At 48.3% G+C, this 18,429-nt stretch overlaps 1 protein-coding gene and 1 long non-coding RNA gene across 2 annotated transcripts; one reads left to right on the plus strand and one right to left on the minus strand.

Annotated features, from left to right (window-relative positions):
- Positions 1–1,571: 1,571 nt before the first annotated feature.
- Positions 1,572–3,384, plus strand: LOC116989807 (butyrophilin subfamily 1 member A1-like). Its single transcript, XM_033047392.1, has 3 exons — positions 1,572–1,604; positions 1,730–1,756; positions 2,635–3,384. The coding sequence occupies exons 2-3, from the start codon at positions 1,732–1,734 to the stop codon at positions 3,192–3,194; spliced, it is 585 nt and encodes a 194-aa protein (XP_032903283.1). The 5' UTR covers positions 1,572–1,604; positions 1,730–1,731; the 3' UTR covers positions 3,195–3,384.
- Positions 3,385–11,062: 7,678 nt separating this feature from the next.
- Positions 11,063–13,318, minus strand: LOC116989819. Its single transcript, XR_004416325.1, has 4 exons — positions 13,068–13,318; positions 12,823–12,845; positions 12,606–12,724; positions 11,063–11,107 (listed from the first exon to the last, which is right to left on the minus strand). It is a non-coding gene; the product is annotated as an uncharacterized LOC116989819 (long non-coding RNA).
- Between the last annotated feature and the right edge of the window lie 5,111 nt (positions 13,319–18,429).

Below are 18,429 nucleotides of genomic sequence, written 5' to 3' on the forward strand. Positions count from 1 at the left end.
AGCCCAGCGGGCCGTTTGATTCAGTGAGGTTTCCCCACAAGCCTGGAGCCGGCGCCCGTAGTGTAGACGTGACCGGGACACGGTGAAGGATGCGGCCCTCTGACTGCAAGGCAGCGGGACAGCTGCGGCTGCTGACAGGGACAGAGAGAGAGGCCGCTCGGCCCGCGCGTTGCTGCTGTCCGCTAAGTCGGGAATGGACAATTGTCAGTAAAATGAGGAACTCAGCGGGTCGGGCAGCATCTGTGGAGGTAATGGACAGGCGACCCTTCAGACTGATGGGGGAGTGAGAGAAAGCTGTAACAGGGAGGTGTGTGTGTGTGGGGTGGGGGTGGGGGTGGGGGTGGGGGGAGGTGAAGCATGTCAAGTGATTGGTGGAAGAAGGAACTGCAGATGCTGGTTTAAACCGAAGATAGACACAAAAAGCTGGAGTAACTCAGCGGGACAGGCAGCATCTGTGGAGAGAAGGAACGGGTCGAAGAAGGGTCTCGACCGCTGAGTTACACCAGCATTTTGTGTCGATCTTAAGTGATGGGTGGATACAGGTGAGGGGGTGATCAGTGGGTGGCATAAGTGACAATGACTAGAGGTGAAAATGAGACAAAATGATGTCAGATGAGGTGAGAAGAGGAGGAGTGAAATGTAAAGCCGGAGGGAGGGAGAGATGGGTGGGGGATGGGGCATGATGGGGGGGGGGGGGGGAGGTTGGATAACAGGGAAATGTGGGTCTTGGAGATGGGAGGTGAGCGGGTTGAAGAGGGGATAGGAGCAGGGTGACTGGGGACGGGTGGGAGATGATGACAGAAATGTGTGCTCAAATTTCCAGTCATCTCCCCACCCCACCCCTCCCTCACTTTCCCCTTTCCCTCCCCCGACAAAATCTGTGTGGGCATCTGATCTTCTAGAGGTGTATTGATCTTATAAAGGTGTATAAAAGCATGAGAGGAATAGATCAGGTAGACGCACAGAGTCTCTTGCCCAGAGTTGGGGAATGGAGGACCAGAGGACATAGGTTCAAGGTGAAGGGGAAAGATTCAATGGGAATCTGAGGGATCTACAGGAGGCGCTGTCTCATAAAGGCAGCCGGCATCATCAGAGACCCACACCACCCTGGCCACGCTCTCATCTCGCTGCTAACATCGGGAAGAAGGTACAGGAGCCTGAAAACTGCATCGACCATACATCGATCAGGCTATGAAACTCTCCAAACTCCAAATAGACTCCAAACTATACAAACTTGGGGGAATTATGTTTTGACTTTACACAACCATTTTCTATTTCCCCGAGATATGATCAATTTTCGGATCACATTCTCCGAGCTCTGCGGCCTACCGTCGCTGGAGCAGGAAGCCTCCTCGGGCTGTCGTGAGCCCCACCGCGGGGCGCGGACTTAACATCGGAGCGGTCCCTTGCCTGGGATCGCTCCCACTGCGGACTTACCATCAAGGGCTGATCCGCTGAGTTACTCCAGCACTCTGTGAAACGTCACCTATCCATGTTCTCCACAGATGCTGCCTGACCCGCTGAGTTACTCCAGCTTTTTGTGACATCCCTCTAATAATTAGTCTCTTGTGTTTCAGGAAGGATTCGGATTCTCCCCACAGCTGGTAAGTTTCAGGATTCGTGCTGTTAGACCTCATGGTCAAAGACACGGCATACCTGCCTACAGGTGTTTACAGACTGTAATCAGATTGAATTCATTAACATGAACCCTTCTTCCTTGCATTTTCATGCATGGACAGAATCAGAAACGCGGCTGGTAAGATCTTCTGCTCACCGAGTTTCTGCTGAACTGTTTTAGTGACTTTCATAGAGTCAGACAGAACAGAAACAGGCCCTTCGGTCCAACTTGCCCATGCTGACCCACATGTCCATTCTACGCTAGTCCCACCTGCCCACACTGATCCACATGCCCCACCTCCACTAAGTACTACCTGCCCACACTGACCCACATGTCAATAGACAATAGGTGCAGGAGTAGGCCATTCAGCCCTTCGAACCAGCACCGCCATTCAATCCCCAATCAGTACCCCGTTCCTGCCTTCTCCCCATATCCCCTGACTCCGCTATCTTTAAGAGCCCTATCTAGCTCTCTCTTGAAAGTAACCAGAAAACCGGCCTCCACCACCCTCTGAGGCAGAGAATTCCACAGACTCACAACTCTCTGGGTGAAAAAGTGTTTCCCAGTCTCCGTTCTAAATGGCCAACCCCTTATTCTTAAACTGTGTGGCCCCTGGTTCTGAACTCCCCCAACATCGGGAATATGTTTCCTGCCTCTCATATGTCCAAACCTTTAATAATCTTGTATGTTTCAATAAGATACCCTCTCATCCTTCTAAACTCCAGAGTATACAAGCCCAGCCGCTCCATTCTATCAGCATATGACAGTCCCGCCATCCCGGGAATTAACCTGGTGAACCTACGCTGCACTCCCTCTACACTAGTCCCACCTGCCCACATGCCCCACCTACACTAAGTAGGACCTGCCCATGTTTGGTCCAGATCCATCTAAACTTGTCCTAATCATGTACCTGTCTAATGACTTGGAAATGTTGTGATAGTCCCAGCCTCCTCCTGCACCTACTGTCTCTGTTTCTATGTCCTTAACCTGAACGCCACCTCTGTTGACTCTTTCAGTTGCTGTGACCCTGGACCCCAACACTGCCCACCCGATGCTCCAGGTATCACCTGACCGGGTCACGGTGCGCTGTGTTAAGGGGCGGACGATCACTTCTGTAGACAGAGGGGTTTCGGAGCCCGTCCTCTCAGTGATGGGGAAGCCACCTCTTAGAGATGAGGAAGGGATCACCTCTGGCCGGTGCTACTGGGTGGTGGAGGTGGGCAGCAACTCTGAATGGGACCAGGGAGTTGCCTCCAACGATGCGGAGAAGAGGGCCAGGACCACGCTGAGACCCGAGGGAGGGGTCTGGTCCATCGGGTGCCACCAGAAGGTGTTCAGGGTCAACTACGCCAATTCCAAGCGGATCTCCATCCACCCAGCCACCCAGGAGAAGATCCAGATGATCGGCGTATACCTTGACTACGGCGAGGGAAAGGTCCTGTTCTGTGATGACAGCACTGGCTCTCACCTCCACTCCTTCAGCGATTGGACGTTCAAGGGGGGGCTCCTCCCCTTCTTCAACGTATCTGCTTCAGGAAACGCACTGACGATTTGTCCAGTTGTCCATGTTGCATGAGTCCGAGTTCATTGTCCAGTTGTCCATGTTGCATGAGTCCGAGTTCATTGTCCAGTTGTCCATGTCTAGGCTGCATGAGTCCTAGTTGCCCTGGCATCGAGTGTCCTCTTACAAGTTAATATCACCAGCAACTTGTCCCAGACCAGCCACATCGAAGCAACGACCAAGGAAGCAAACCAACGCCTCTACTTCCTGAAGAAGGGTTTTGACCCGAAACGTTGCCTATTTCCTTCGCTCCATAGATGCTGCCTCGCTCGCTGAGTTTCTCCAGCATTAGAAGGCTTAGGAGGTTCAGCATGTCCCCAACAACTCTCCCCAACTTCTACGCATGCCCCGTGGAAAGCATTTTATCCGGGATTCATCACAGCACGGTTTTGGGAACAGCTCTGTCCACGATCGCAAGAAATTGCTGAGTTGTGGCAGCCCAGACCGTCACGCACACGAACCAACCTCCCTTCCATCGACTCCATCTACACCTCACGCTGCCTCGGCAAGGCCAGCAGCATCATCAAGGACCAATCTCACCCCCGTTCACTCCCTCTTCTCCCCTCTCCCATCAGGCAAGAGGTACAGAAGTGTGAAAACGCACACCTCCAGATTCAGGGACAGTTTCTTCCCGGCTGTTATCAGGCAACTGAACCATCCTCTCACCAACTAGAGAGCGGTCCTGACCTCCCATCTACTTCTTTAGAGACCTGGGTCCATCTTTAATTGCACTTAACTAGACTTTATCTTGCACTAATAAATGTTATTCCTTTTATCCTGTATCTGTACATTGTGGACGGCTTGATTGTAATCTGTGTTGTTTTGTTCAGCTTAGTTAAGAGATACAGCGTGGAAACAGGCCCTTCGGCCCACCGGGTCCGCGCCGACCAGCGATCCCCGCACACTAACACTTTCCTACACACACTAGGGACAATTTTTACATTTACCTAGCCAATTAACCATATAACAATTACAGCACGGAAACAGGCCATCTTGGCCCTTCTAGTCCGCGCCGAACACTTATTTTCCCCTTGTCCCATCTACCTGTACTCAGACCATAACCCTCCATTCCTTTCCCATCCATATACCTATCCAATTTATTTTTAAATGATAAAATCGAACCTGCCTCCACCACTTCCACTGGAAGCTCGTTCCACACAGCTACCACTCTCTGAGTAAAGAAGTTCCCCCTCAACTTTTGTCCCTTAATTCTCAAATCATGTCCTCGTGTTTGAATCTTCCCTACTCTCAAAGGAAAAAGCTAATCCACGTCAACTCTGTCCATCCCTCTCATCATTTTAAAGACCTCTATCAAGTCCCCCTTTAACCTTCTGCGCTCCAAAGAATAAAGACCTAACTTGTTCAACCTTTCTCTGTAACTTAGTTGCTGAAACCCAGGCAACATTCTAATAAATCTCCTCTGTACTCTCTTTATTTTGTTGACATCTTTCCTATAATTTGGCAACCAAAATTGTACACCATACTCCAGAAATGGCCTCACTAATGCCTTGTACAATTTTAACATTACATCCCAACTTCTATACTCAATGCTCAGATTTATAAAAGCCAGCACACCAAAAGCTTTCTTTACCACCATATCTACATGAGATTCCACCTTCAGGGAACTATGCACAGTTATTCCCAGATCCCTCTGTTCAACTGCATTCCTCAATTCGCTACCATTTACCATGTACGTCCTATTTTGATTTGTCCTGCCAAGATGTAGCACCTCACACTTATCAACATTAAACTCCATCTGCCATCTTTCAGTCCACTCTTCCAAATGGCCTAAATATCTCTGTAGACTTTGGAAATCTACTTCATTATCCACAACACCACCTATCTTAGTATCATCTGCATACTTACTAATCCAATTTACCACACCATCATCCAGATCATTGATGGATATGACAAACAACAGTGGACCCAACACAGATCCCTGTGGCACTCCACTAGTCACCGGCCTCCAACCTGACAAACAGTTATCCACCATTACTCTCTGGCATCTCCCATTCAGCCACTGTTGAATCCATCTTACTACTCCACCATTAATACCCAACAATTGAACCTTCTTAACCAACCTTCCATGTGGAACCTTTTCAAAGGCCTTACTGAAGTCCATATATACAACATCCACCGCTTTACCCTCATCAATTTCCCTAGTAATCTCTTCAAAAAATTCAACAAGATTAGTCAATCATGTCCTTCCAGGCACAAATCCACGTTGACTGTTCCTAATTAACCTGCAAACCTGCACGTCTTTGGAGTGGGAGTAAACGGAGGATCTGGGTGGGAAGACTGGGTGGGATCAATGAAACCTGGGCACCAGTTAGGACTGCAAATATCCTGGACAGGCTCGGCTCATAAGACTAGCCTCCTGAAAGTAAGCATGCAGGTACAGCAGGCAGTGAAGAAAGCGAATGGCATGTTGGCCTTCACAACCAGAGGAGTTGAGGATAGGAGCAAAGAGGTCCTTCTGCAGTTGTACCGGGACCTAGTGAGACTACACCTGGAGTATTGTGTGCAGTTTTGGTCTCCAAATTTGAGGAAGGACATTCTTAATATTGAGGGAGTGCAGCGTAGGTTTACACGGTTAATTCCCGGGATGGCGGGACTGTCATATGCTGAGAGAATGGAGCGGCTGGGATTGTAGCTGGGAGTTTAGAAGGATGAGAGGGTATCTTATTGAAACATAAATGATTATTAAGGGTTTGGACACGCTGGAGGCAGGAAACATGTTCCCGATGTTGGGGGAGTCCAGAACCAGGGGGCCACGGTTTAAGAATAAGGGATAGGCCATTTAGAACAGAGATGAGGAAACCCTTTTTTCACACTGAGAGCTGTGTATCTGTGGAATCAAGAGAGAGCTAGATAGGGCTCTTAAAGTTAGTGGAGTCAGGGGACATGGGGAGAAGGCAGGAACGGGGTACTGATTGTGGATGATCATAGTGAATGACGGTGCTGGCTGTAAGGGCCGAATGGCCTGCTCCTGCACCTATTGTCTATGGTCTAATAGGTTTAAGGTGAGGGGGGAAAGATTTAATAGGAATCGGAGCGGGTAACGTCTTCATGCAAAGGGTGGTGGGTGTATGGAACGAGTTGCCAGAGGAGGTAGATGAGGCCGATACTATTGCAACGTTTAGGAAACATTTGGACAGGTATGTGGATAGGACAGGTTTAGAGGGATATGGACCAAATGCAGGCAGGTGGGACTAGTGTAGATGGGACATAGTTGGCCGGTGTGGGCAAGTTGGGCCAAAGGGCCTGTTTCCACACTGTATCTATCACTCTATGACTAGAGTGTGGATTTTGTACAATGGCCCCTCTTGTTTACAGGATCAGTAGACTGTTTATGTACACTTGCTGACCTGGGGTACGGTAATACTCTGCTGGACTGTTTGTAATCAAAAATATAATTTCAGTGTGTAGCATTTCACACCTGTGACAATAAAAGTGCCAATGAGATTCCGACAACTGCGTGTGTGTTCAATTTGTAAACTGAACAAAAACAGGATGGGGGACCAGGAGGGGAGGTGAGGGAACGGGAGGTCTGGCCCACCGCACCCTCGAGGTCGGCTGTGGGAGGCTCCCACTTATGTGGCGAGGAAGAGACCGTGTTCCACGTCTACGTGCATTGTGACAGGTTGCAGCCCCTGTTCGACTATGTGAAGGGGCTGCTCCTCAAGTATTGGCTACATTTTAGCCCCACACTCCTGATATTTGGGCATCCGGTACAGAGGGGGGAGGAGGGAGGGAGGGGATCTCCCTGTCCGTCTGCTCCTGGGCCGGGTCAAGATGGTCATTCGCGGGTCGGCTGCCTGCCCCTTGTCTGGGCCCACGTCCGTGCCTGCGTGTCCCTGGAGAGAGAACACACACGCTGTGTCCACGGGGACCATGGAGGCCTACGTTAACGCTGGTCACCGCGGGAGGTTGAGTGTACTGTTGATAAAGTTGGCGTTAAATTAATTTGTTGATCATTTGTTTGTACATAGGCAGACTTTGTTTGTGTTAATACTCTGTATGTTTAATTTTATTTTTTGAATAAAAGTAATTATATAATATAAAATAAAACGACGGGGAACAAAGGTGGACGGGCAAGGAGACATAGAAACATAGCTGCAGGAGGAGGCCATTCGGCCCTTCGAGGCAGCACCGTAATTCAATGTGATCATGGCTGATCATCCCCAATCAGTACCCCGTTCCTGCCTTCTTCCCATATCCCCCGACTCCGCTATCTTTAACTCTATCTAATTCTTTCTTGAAAGCATCCAGTGAATTGGCCTCCACTGCCTTGTGTGGCAGAGAATTCCACATTCACAACTCTCTGGGTGAAGAAGTTCGCTGTCCTTTCCTCCCTAGCGCGGACCCGGCAGAGTGGAGCTCAAACGCGGACCCGGCAGAGTGGAGCTCGAGCGCGGACCTGGGGGAGATACGCTGCCCCCATCGATCTTGGTTCTCTACACGGTCCGCCCTGTAGTTTCCTGTACACGGTCCGCCCTATTGGGTCCGCACTACGTTGCTAGCGCCCACAGCGTTGCGTCCCCGCTTCGCTTTATTCCCCCGGGAGGGGGGGGGGGGGGGGGGGGGGAGGGTTTAATTAATGAACTGCCAGGGCCGGGTTAAGGCCTCTCGGCCCTGAACACATAAAATATTACGGTGCCCCCCATATAGTGGAAACGACAACCTAGAAGGAAAGCAAACGAGGAACTGATCAATGCAGGTAGACAAAAATGCTGGAGAAACTCAGTGGGTGCAGCAGCATCTATGGAGCGAAGGAAATAGGTGACGTTTCGGGCCGAAACCCTTCTTTAGACTGATAGGGGGTGTGTGGGGGGGGTGTGTGGGGGGGGGGGGGGACTTCCAGCATCTGCAGTTCCTTCTTGAGGAACTGATCAATGCAGGTAGACAAAAATGCTGGAGAAACTCAGTGGGTGAGGCAGCATCTATGGAGCGAAGGAGGACAGGTTTCTGCCCGAAACGTTGCCTATTTCCTTCGCTCCATAGATGCAGCCTCACCCGCTGAGTTTCTCCAAGAAGCATCTGCAGTTCCTTCTTAAACAACTGATCAATGCAGACCTGGATGCTTTACGGGACCATTATCTCCCAATGGGGAATGCTTCTATTCAGGAGAAGTGGGACACGGTTGAAACCGAAATAAGGCAGATAATGGAGAGACATATTCCAAAAAAACAGCAGCCAAACCAAATACCCTCCCCTGGTTCACCAGACAATCACCACAGACTCAGATGTAAGAAACAGGGCATACAAACTATGAAGCAAAGAGGACACAAGACAGAGAAGATTGGGATTCCTTTGTGAATTGCCGGAGGGAATTAAGGAAAGCTCTGAATAAAGCTGATCAAGACTTTGTGTCAATCAACCTTACCACAGCAATGAAAGAAAACGTCAAGCAATTGTGGTCTTATATGAAACGTTTGGGTAACGGAGAGAAGGGAGTTGCGGACCTCATGGTGAACAACACAGTTGTAAGTGACGGGAAAGGGAAGGCCGAAGCGCTTCATGCTCAATTCACCAGTGTATTTACGAGGGAAAACACATCATACATTCCATCGATGGGAACCAGTAACATACAGGATATCCCTGAACTAGTGATCCATGAAGCAGGAGTACTAACACAACTACAGAACATAGTGCCAAACAAAGCAGCGGGCCCAGATCAGTTGGTTTCTAAAGATGTTCGCATCGAAAATAGCTCCCATACTCACTGATTTATTCCAGTCCTCAATAGATTGTGGGACACTACCACAACAGTGGAAGGAAGCAAACATCTGTGCAATATTTAAGGGCAATAAGACTGCGCCTGAGAATTACAGACCAGTTTCACTGACCAGTGTTACATGTAAGATCATGGAACGCATCATACACTCTCACATCATGGACCATTTAAAAAAGAATGGGATATTGGTGGACTCACAACATGGCTTCAGAGCAAAACGTTCAATGCAAACACAACTTATTGTCACTATTGATGACATCACAAGAGCATTAGATAAGGGGAAATCTATACATTTGGCAATCCTGGACTTTTCGAAAGAGTTCGATAAAGTTCCTCATGAAAAGCTCCTAGCAAAACTGGATTACTATGCCATCAGAAATAGTCGACATAATAGGATTAGGGACTTCCTCACAAACCGGACACAGAGGGGGGCCTGTGAAGGAAACATTTCTTTAGAAGAACAAGTACTGTCAGGACTACCGCAAGGCACGGTCCGCGGGCCACTGTTGTTCCTGATGTACATTAATGATCTACCTGAACATATACATTGTAAAACAAGACTCTTCACAGATGATTGTCTTGTATATACACTTGTCACTGATGTAGAGGATATCAACTCCTTACATGAACACCTTAAGTCCTTGGAATTATGGCAACACACATGGAAGATGATTTTCAATCCAACCAAATGCTCAATTATGGTCATTTCAGACAGGAAGAAACCACCTACTTGAGACTACATCTTCAGTCGACAAATACTTCATTGTACAAGTTCACAACCATACCTTGGAGTTCATCTTGATAACAAGCTTTCGTGGAGGGAACACGTGGACAACACGGCCACTAAAGCCAACCGGACACTAGGATTCCTTAGACGAAACCTCTGGTTCTGCCCAATAGAAGTAAAAACCACAGCATATACAACATTGGTTAGACCCTTACTGGAATATGCTTCATGCACCTGGGACCCACACAAAACTGGTCATATCAACAAACTAGAAGGGGTACAGAGGAAAGCAGCACGTTCTTGCATCGGGAACTACAGTAGAGGCAGCAGTGACACCCAGGTGCTGGCCGACCTGGAGTGGGAAACGCTGGAAACAAGAAGGGCAAGGAACAGACTAGCCATGTTGTACAAGGGGGGGAGGAGAGGGGCTGAGCGTCCTGGATTGGGGAGGGGGGGGAGGAGGAGGGGGGGGAGGAGGAGGAGGGGGGGGAGGAGGAGGGGGGGAGGAGGAGGAGGAGGAGGGGGAGGAGGAGGAGCAAGAGGGGAGAGAGAGGAGGAGGAGGGGGGGGGGGGAGAGGGAGAGGGAGAGGCCGTGGGTACCCGGCGCAGCTGAACCCGCGGGAAGGGAGATTGTTTCAATCTTTATATTTTCACAATAGGAATTTCTGTTCCGTTGCCGGACGCGGTTAACGCGTTAAAATGAACGGATCGACAGACAGACAGACAGCTCTGATTTCAATTGCTGTTTATTTCACTCTTCCCACATTTACATTCCCTCTGGTTTTATTTCCGCGCTCACTGGGGTTTGTTTCACGACGCGGGATTTGGGGATTAAATGGGAGCCGTTCGTTCAGCGCCGACCTGTTGTCCACCGGGTTTCTGCCCCACAGCCCCTGAGCCCCGCTCCTGACGCCGGTCCAGGGACCCGACCATTTTACACACCCGGAGCGGAACCGGAGCAGATTCTCAGCCACTGTCCATCGTCAGTCCAGAAGAAAGGATAAAGTTTCTCCGTGAATTTATTCCCAGTGAAGGTGTGGAGATGGGACTTGGTGTCCGCGTCGTAAAATGAAACTGTCCCGGACTCGTAACTGAGATAAACTCCCACCCTCCCGGGGATGGGACGGGCGGGGAGAGGGGATCGAGGGTCGGTATCTGCAACAAACCCGTCACCCCACCGACTGATCCTCCAGACTCCAGTCTCCGGGGTCAGGTCGTCATCTCTCTTCCTCTCCACAGACTCTGCGGCGACTCCCAGACTCCAGCTCCGACTCCCCGCCACCTCCACCTCCCAGTAATGTCTCCCCGATGTGAATCCCTCCGATCCCAGCACACACCGCCAGACTGTAAACCTCTTCCCGGTGTCAGGGAGACTCCTCTCGGTCCCGGTCCATCTCACCCTCTTCCGATCCTCAGACACCTCGAGCAGCGCATGCGCTGTTTCCACATCCAGGGTGACGGAGACTGGGGGGAGAAGCAGAGAATCAGAGAGTCCCCGGGGGTCGGGGGGAGACTCGGGCACAGGCGGGCGGACAACTGAAACCTTGTCCGGGGATTAATCCACAACAACATCGGATGGATAACAGACATCTTTCCGGGAGTTTGTCAACCGGGCAGGAGAGGGGGAATTCCACGGGTTATCGGGAACGGGAGGGGGCTGTGTGTGCGGACGGGGAAAACGAATGCAGAAAGTGAGGATGAACGAGAGATTGCGAGTGGGGATGGAGAAATATGGCGGGTATTCAAATATCTTGCCAGTAGACGACGAGGGCGGGACAGATTGGAAGATGAGGAGACGGAAGCGAGTGGTGATTAGAGGTGGTTAAAGATGATGTGGTGATATGGGGCGGAGTTGCCGTGATCACACTGAATAGGAGTGGAATGGAATCATTACATCTAAGAGGCATTAGCAAACGACGTGTGGAATAATACGGTTCTAATGTGGGCAAATGGGATTTGTGCGGCTGGGAAAAAAGGTGGACAAGCATGTGATGGGCCGAAGGGCCTGACTCTATAATGTACAACCATGGCTCTCTGGCTCCAAGAGCACTGAATGACTGATTATCCACAGCCATCAGTGCAGGGGAAACAACCTCCCTGCATCCAGCCTATGGAGCCCTGTAAGGACTTTGTGTTTCCCTGAGATCTCCTCTAACACACCTGAATTCTCGAGTACACATGCCTAGTCTATGCAATTTCACCCAGCACAGCAAACTCATTCTCCCAGGAACAAGTGTTTAAGAAGGAACTGCAGATGCTGAAAATCGAAGGTAGACAAAAATGCTGGAGAAACTCAGCGGGTGAGGCAGCATCTATGGAGCGAAGCAATAGGCGACGTTTCGGGTTGAGACCCTTCTTCATCCTCACCGGCTGAGTTTCTCCAGCATTTTAGTCTCCCACCCAGGAACAAGGATTTGTTCAAGTGCAAACAAACTTCGCTCTGTCTCTGTGGTGCTTCCCCCAGAGTTCATTAAAAACATAGAAAATAGGTGCAGGAGTAGGCCATTCGGCCCTTCGAGCCTGCACTGCCATTCAATATGATCATGGCTGATCATCCAACTCAGTATCTTGTACCTGCCTTCTCTCCATACCCCCTGATCCCCTTAGCCACAAGGGCCACATCGAACTCCCTCTTAAATATAGCCAATGAACTGGCATCAACTACCTTCTGTGGCAAAGAATTCCAGAGATTCACCACTCTCTGTGTGAAAAATGTTTTCCTCATCTTGGTCCTAAAAGATTCCCCCATTATCCTTAAACTGTGACCCCTTGTTCTGGACTTCCCCAACATCGGGAACAATCTTCCTGCATCTAGCCTGTCCAACCCTTTAAGAATTTTATGTTTCGATAAGATCCCCCCTCAAACTTCTAAATTCTAGCGAGTTAATCTTTAACATTAATCACATATAAGTATTGCAGAAAGATGTCTTAAAAAGAACAATGGAAAATATATTAGTTTTACCTCGGTTGATGATATCAGATGTTTCTCTCAATGCCATGTTGTAGAAAAAGGTGCGATCAAACTTTTCAATGGGCAACGCACCATCTACCACCAACATTGTTTTGGTTTCGTCACTAACCCTGCAAATATTTAACAGCTGGTTAGTAACTGAGCATGAGCTGTTTTTTTGAGCTGTACTATAAAAACAAACATTCTTTCAGTCAAAAGCATGTCCTACCTGCTCTTGTGACCAGCTTCCTCCTGAAATAAATAAAACACAAATCTCAATAGACTGAGATGGATCGTCATGATCCCGACGGCGGGTATTTCACCAAATTGCTACAGAAAAACCCTCTGATAATTCCCATTTCCCAACTCTTTGCCGCTGTCACACAGACAAAAGTGGATATTGTCGTAGAGACATCGAACATGGGGGAAAGCATTAGGAATGTTGATGAAAATAACTGCGAGTATGCAACTTACGAGTAAGACCGGGCAGGTCGTGGGGTTTTATCTGGAGAAGATGTCAGAGATTATAGGATGGAATATTTTAGGATCAGCGGTGGATTTAAATGGGTGGGGGTTGGAAATATTATCACTACCTGTGGGGAGAAGAAAATTAAAACCTGAAATGTATGATGGCCTTTAATAAATTCCACAAGTGCAGCAGTAAAGAGAATGTGGAACTCAGCGGACGGCCTGAAGACAATATTGCAGATAAATGTAAGTTGAAGTGGGACAAATACATGAGGATTCCTGGAATTCGGGGAATTGGTGTTCGATATGTGAGTAGATGGAACAGATGGAACTTTGACACCATTCTGAATTACTGGTAAATGATGCATTTATTTCCGAAACTTAACCCACCACTTTGTGACTGTGCACTGTCACTTCACCAAACTGTAGCGTAACCCCCTCACCTTCAGAAATATCATGCCATCCTTGTGGTCTATCTGTTCCTGTAACTTTGAGAGTTCCTCCTGAATGGAATTTAAATTTTCTTGAATTTCTTGAAGATTTTTCTCCAGTTTTTACAATCTTCGCCTCTTCTTCCCGGATATCTCCGAGTAAGCGCTGCTCTTTCACAGTGAGAATCTGGTGCAGTTCAGCAAACTGGGATGTGACATGTGACTGAAGATTGTGTGACTCTTCCTGTCAGATGAAAGATGAGAATCAATATATTATGTCACTCTGCTGTGTTTCCTTATGACATGGAAGGGGACATTTGGCTAATCAATGTCGAATTCTGGAGTGCAGAAATATGCCTTTCGGCCCAACATGTCCATGCTGGGCTCTGTACGTATCTACATTAATTCAATTTACTTGTATTTAATCCGCTCCTTTCATCACCGTGGCAATTAAAGAGCTCGTGTTAATAATTCTGAAATATTTGGTGAATGTAACGTACACTCACATCATTCCCATTTCCCCGGTACAATTCTCTGCAACTTATTCCATTTCATGTGTCCATTAACCCTCAGTGGACAGAACCAGGTCACCAGAACTAGCAGACAGCAGCACCACTTAGAATGACAGATTTCATAGAGTCATACAGCAAGGGGTGTTAGATACCCACCAAGAAGTCCCATCTGCGTTATTTCCACTTGCCCGTATTTGGCCCAGATAGTTCTAAAACTTTTCTCTCCACGAGTTTCTTTGAATATCTTTTAAATGTTGTTACGGTTTCTGACTCAACTACCTCATCTGGCAGCTCGTTCCATGTACCCACTACCAAAGTTGTCCTTCATGTTCGTTTTAAATCTTTTCCCTCTCATCTAAAACCTATACCCTCACATTCTCGACCCCCCTACTAAGGGTAAAAGACTGACCATCCAACGTATCATTCCGTTTCATGATATTATACACCTGCCACAGACCATTCTTCAGACTGCTGCTCTCCACAGAGTAAAGTCCTTGGCTGCTCAACCTCTCCCAAGTGTTCTGGTCCTCGACCACTGAGCTCTATAGTGTAGTGTTGTTACAAAACCCTACCATCAGTAGCGGGATGATAATCCAGGTTTGTATTGGTTATCGGAGAGGAATTTGCTTGGACTTCAAGCTGATGAAGAAAAATCGATCTGCAATCCCGCTCCCTTTTTTTAAAAAAAAGGTTGCTGGGCGAATGCATCATTGGATTGAAGTTAAACGTGACTTCTAATGCCTTCAACACCTTCAACATCACGGATCGCAAGTGTGGGACAAAACAAAAGGTATGTCGTCTATTTCCCATCTTATCTTGCTTTTTGGTGTGGTTTCATTGTAATCAGATGATGCGAAATATCTGATTTTCATTTAGGCCCCGATGCGATATTGGCGGTGCCTTGCCTGCCAATCGGGGCTTAAATCACGGCAGCGACCACATGCCAATCGGTCACAATCCAGAAACTGCTACTCTCAAGATAATCAAATTCATTATTTTTTTTCACAATCATGTCATAACATTCATGTCTAAATCATCTATATTTAGTGTTATAATCTATCCGTGATCAATATTTTCATACTAAATAACTGAAAACTTCCACAGTAACGTTTTAGTGAGATATTTAGTATGAAAATATTAATCGTGGATAGACAATAACACTAAATATAGAAAATGTAGATGTTCTTAAGTCATAATTGAGCAAAAAATTATGATTTTGATTATCTTGAGAGTGGATGTTTCTGGATTTGGAACAAATGTTTGTGCAAAACGCCCCTTGTCTGCTGCAGTGCTATATCCAACATAGGAAAATTTATGGGAATTAAACATTCAATTCCTTCCGTTTGGCATAGAATTTCATGACAAAGTGAGATTTTAAAATCATGTTATATTGTGAATTCTTGTGTGAATGGGATCAGTTTGTTATTTGGATACTTTGGCTATTTAAACAATTATTTTTAGATAGATGTTTAGATCTAGTAATTGAATTTAGATGAATTTAATAGATTTGATGACTGATAAATATGAATTATTTGGGGGGGGGGGTATTGACTATTTGTTTTAACGTTACAATAATATTATAGTTCTGATCTTGAGAATAATCACATTTTTGAATTTTCAAGGCAGTCTGGGTGTTTATTACTATTTCCGTCACTACGGTTAATTTTGTATTTAGCTACTTAATTAGGTAATTATATATTTTAATATCAGGCCATCCAAGTAAGATGTATTATTTGTTTCAAATACTTCAATCGATAATAACTGAAAATTTCATTCAGTTATCTTAATTTTTATGAAAGTTATGGGCTTTTATGTTAACTGACTGTCCAGCTTTTGTGTTAAGTCAATGGAAAAGCAATAACACAAAAATGCTAATTTTCGAGTATGAAAATGACCATAACTTTTTTTAATACTGAAGCTATGAAAGTGAATTAGGTGTCAAATGAAAGTTCTTTTTATGCTTTATCAGATGGAATAAATTAAAGGCTTGATTTTTTAAATCTCAAAATTTTGTAACATTCCTATGTAGTGGTGCCTAATTATTGCACACATCACAGGGATGAAATCCACACAAGATCATTAAATCGGCAATACAAACCTGAACTCCAGAAATGCTCCGTTTCTGTTTCTGCTCCTTTTTCTGGATGTCTGATTCCTTTTCTGTGAGAGATTCGAAGATAGATTTCACCGGACCCTGGGGTTGGGATTCAGATCAGAGAATAAAAATGTCAGAAAATGAACACGACATGACACAATGATGTGATCAGAATCGGTTTGCTTTTACCTTGTAGATTTCAACAGCTTCAACTACCGGCATGAAGCTGTGAGACTTGTGTTCCCGCCCAGCTGCACAAACCAAACAGATCAGCTTCTTGTCTGTTTCACAAAACAGCTTCAGTTCTTCCTGATGTTTCTCGCACTGAAGTTTACTTTCCTTCTCTGTCTGATTCAGGCTCAGTGTTCGAGCTTTCTCAGACAGTCTAACCAAGGCCCAACTAACCTTGAGGGTGCGGTCTGTAAATTCCTCTATACATTCCGGGCAGGAGTTTCTCTGCTCTCTGTCCCAACTCTGTGTGATACAGGGGCGGCAGAAGTTGTGCCCACACTCCAGTGACACCGGATCGGTGAAGAAATCCAGGCAGATGGGACAAACTGCCTCCTCGGTTAAGCTCTCGAACCTGTCTTTCGCAGCCATGTTAAGTCCGCCCCTCTCTGTTAAGTCCTCCACTTCCTGGTTCAAAGTGTTTTCCACTGCGCGCGCTGCCGTCTCGGGTATTGAATGTTATTTGGCTGCAAGTGTTGAGTGTTCAGTGTCCTGGCCGCTCCCAACTAATCTCACATGAGGGAGGGGTCAGTTAGACATTAAACTGCTTCGGCCATGTGTCTGTCCACTCCCCCAACCTGTCCAAGTCACCCTTCATCCTCGTAGCATCCTCCTCACAGTTCACACTGCCACCCAGCTTTGTGCCATCTCCTCTCTTTCTCACCTCCTATCCCCCTCTCTCTCCCCTTCCCCCACTGACACATCTCCTCCACCCCTGACTCATCCGCTCCGCCCCGTCCCCTCTCCCCGCTTCTCCCGCCCCTCTCCCCGCTTCTCCCGCCCCTCTCCCCTCCCCGCTTCTCCCCGTCCCCCTCCCCGCTTCTCCCGTCCCCTCTCCCCGCTTCTCCCGTCCCCTCTCCCCGCTTTTCCCGTCCTCTCTCCCCGCCCCACTCCCCTCTCCCCGTCCCCGCTTCTCCAGCCCCACTCCCCGTCCCCACTCCCCGCTTCTCCAGCCCCTCCTCCCCGTCCCCCTCCCCGCTTCTCCCGCCCCTCTCACCTCTCCCCGTCCCCTCTCCCCGTCCCCTCTCCCCTCTCACTTTCCCAGGGCTCCGGCTTCCCGTCTTCCTTCCTCCCTTACACTTCCCACTCCCCACCCACCCCTCGCCTGCACCGACGCTTCCCTCTCTCTCCCCCAGCCCAGCGGGCCGTTTGATTCGGTGAGGTTTCCCCACAAGCCTGGAGCCGGCGCCCATAGTGTAGACGTGACCGGGACACGGTGAAGGATGCGGCCCTCTGACTGCAAGGCAGCGGGACAGCTGCGGCTGCTGATAGGGACAGAGAGAGAGGCCGCTCGGCCCGCGCGTTGCTGCTGGCCGCTGAGTCGGGAACGGACAATTGTCAGTAAAATGAGGAACTCAGCGGGTCGGGCAGCATCTGTGGAGGGAATGGACAGGCGACCATTCAGACTGATGGGGGAGCGAGAGAAAGCTGGAACAGGGAGGTGTGTGTGTGTGTGGGGGGGGGGGGGTGGTTGGGTGGGGGGAGGGGGGTGATGCCTGTCAAATGATTGGTGGAAGAAGGAACTGCAGATGCTGGTTTAAACCGACAATAGACACAAAAAGCTGGAGTAACTCAGCGGGACAGACAGCATCTGTGGAGAGAAGGAAGGGTCTCGACCGCTGAGTTATACCAGCATTTTGTGTCGATCTCAAGTGATGGGTGGATACAGGTGAGGGGGTGATCAGTGGGTGGAATAAGTGACAATGACTAGAGGTGAAAATGAGACAAAATGATGTCAGATGAGGAGAGAAGAGGTGGAGTGAAATGTAAAGCCGGAGGGAGGGAGAGATGGGTGGGTGGGGGGATGGGGCGTGATGGGGGGGTGGATAACAGGGAAATGGGGGTCTTGGAGATGGGAGGTGAGCGGGTTGAAGAGGGGAAAGGAGCAGGGTGACTGGGGAGGGGTGGGAGATGATGACAGAAATGTGTGCTCAAATTTCCAGTCATTTCCCCACCCCACCCCTCCCTCACTTTCCCCTTTCCCTCCCCCGACAAAATCTGTGTGGGCATCTGATCTTCTAGAGGTGTATTGATCTTATAGAGGTGTATAAAAGCATGAGAGGAATAGATCAGGTAGACGCACGGAGTCTATTGCCCAGAGG

The sequence above is a fragment of the Amblyraja radiata genome, chromosome 30, assembly GCF_010909765.2.
Source record: "Amblyraja radiata isolate CabotCenter1 chromosome 30, sAmbRad1.1.pri, whole genome shotgun sequence".
In the NCBI taxonomy this organism is placed as follows: domain Eukaryota; kingdom Metazoa; phylum Chordata; class Chondrichthyes; order Rajiformes; family Rajidae; genus Amblyraja; species Amblyraja radiata.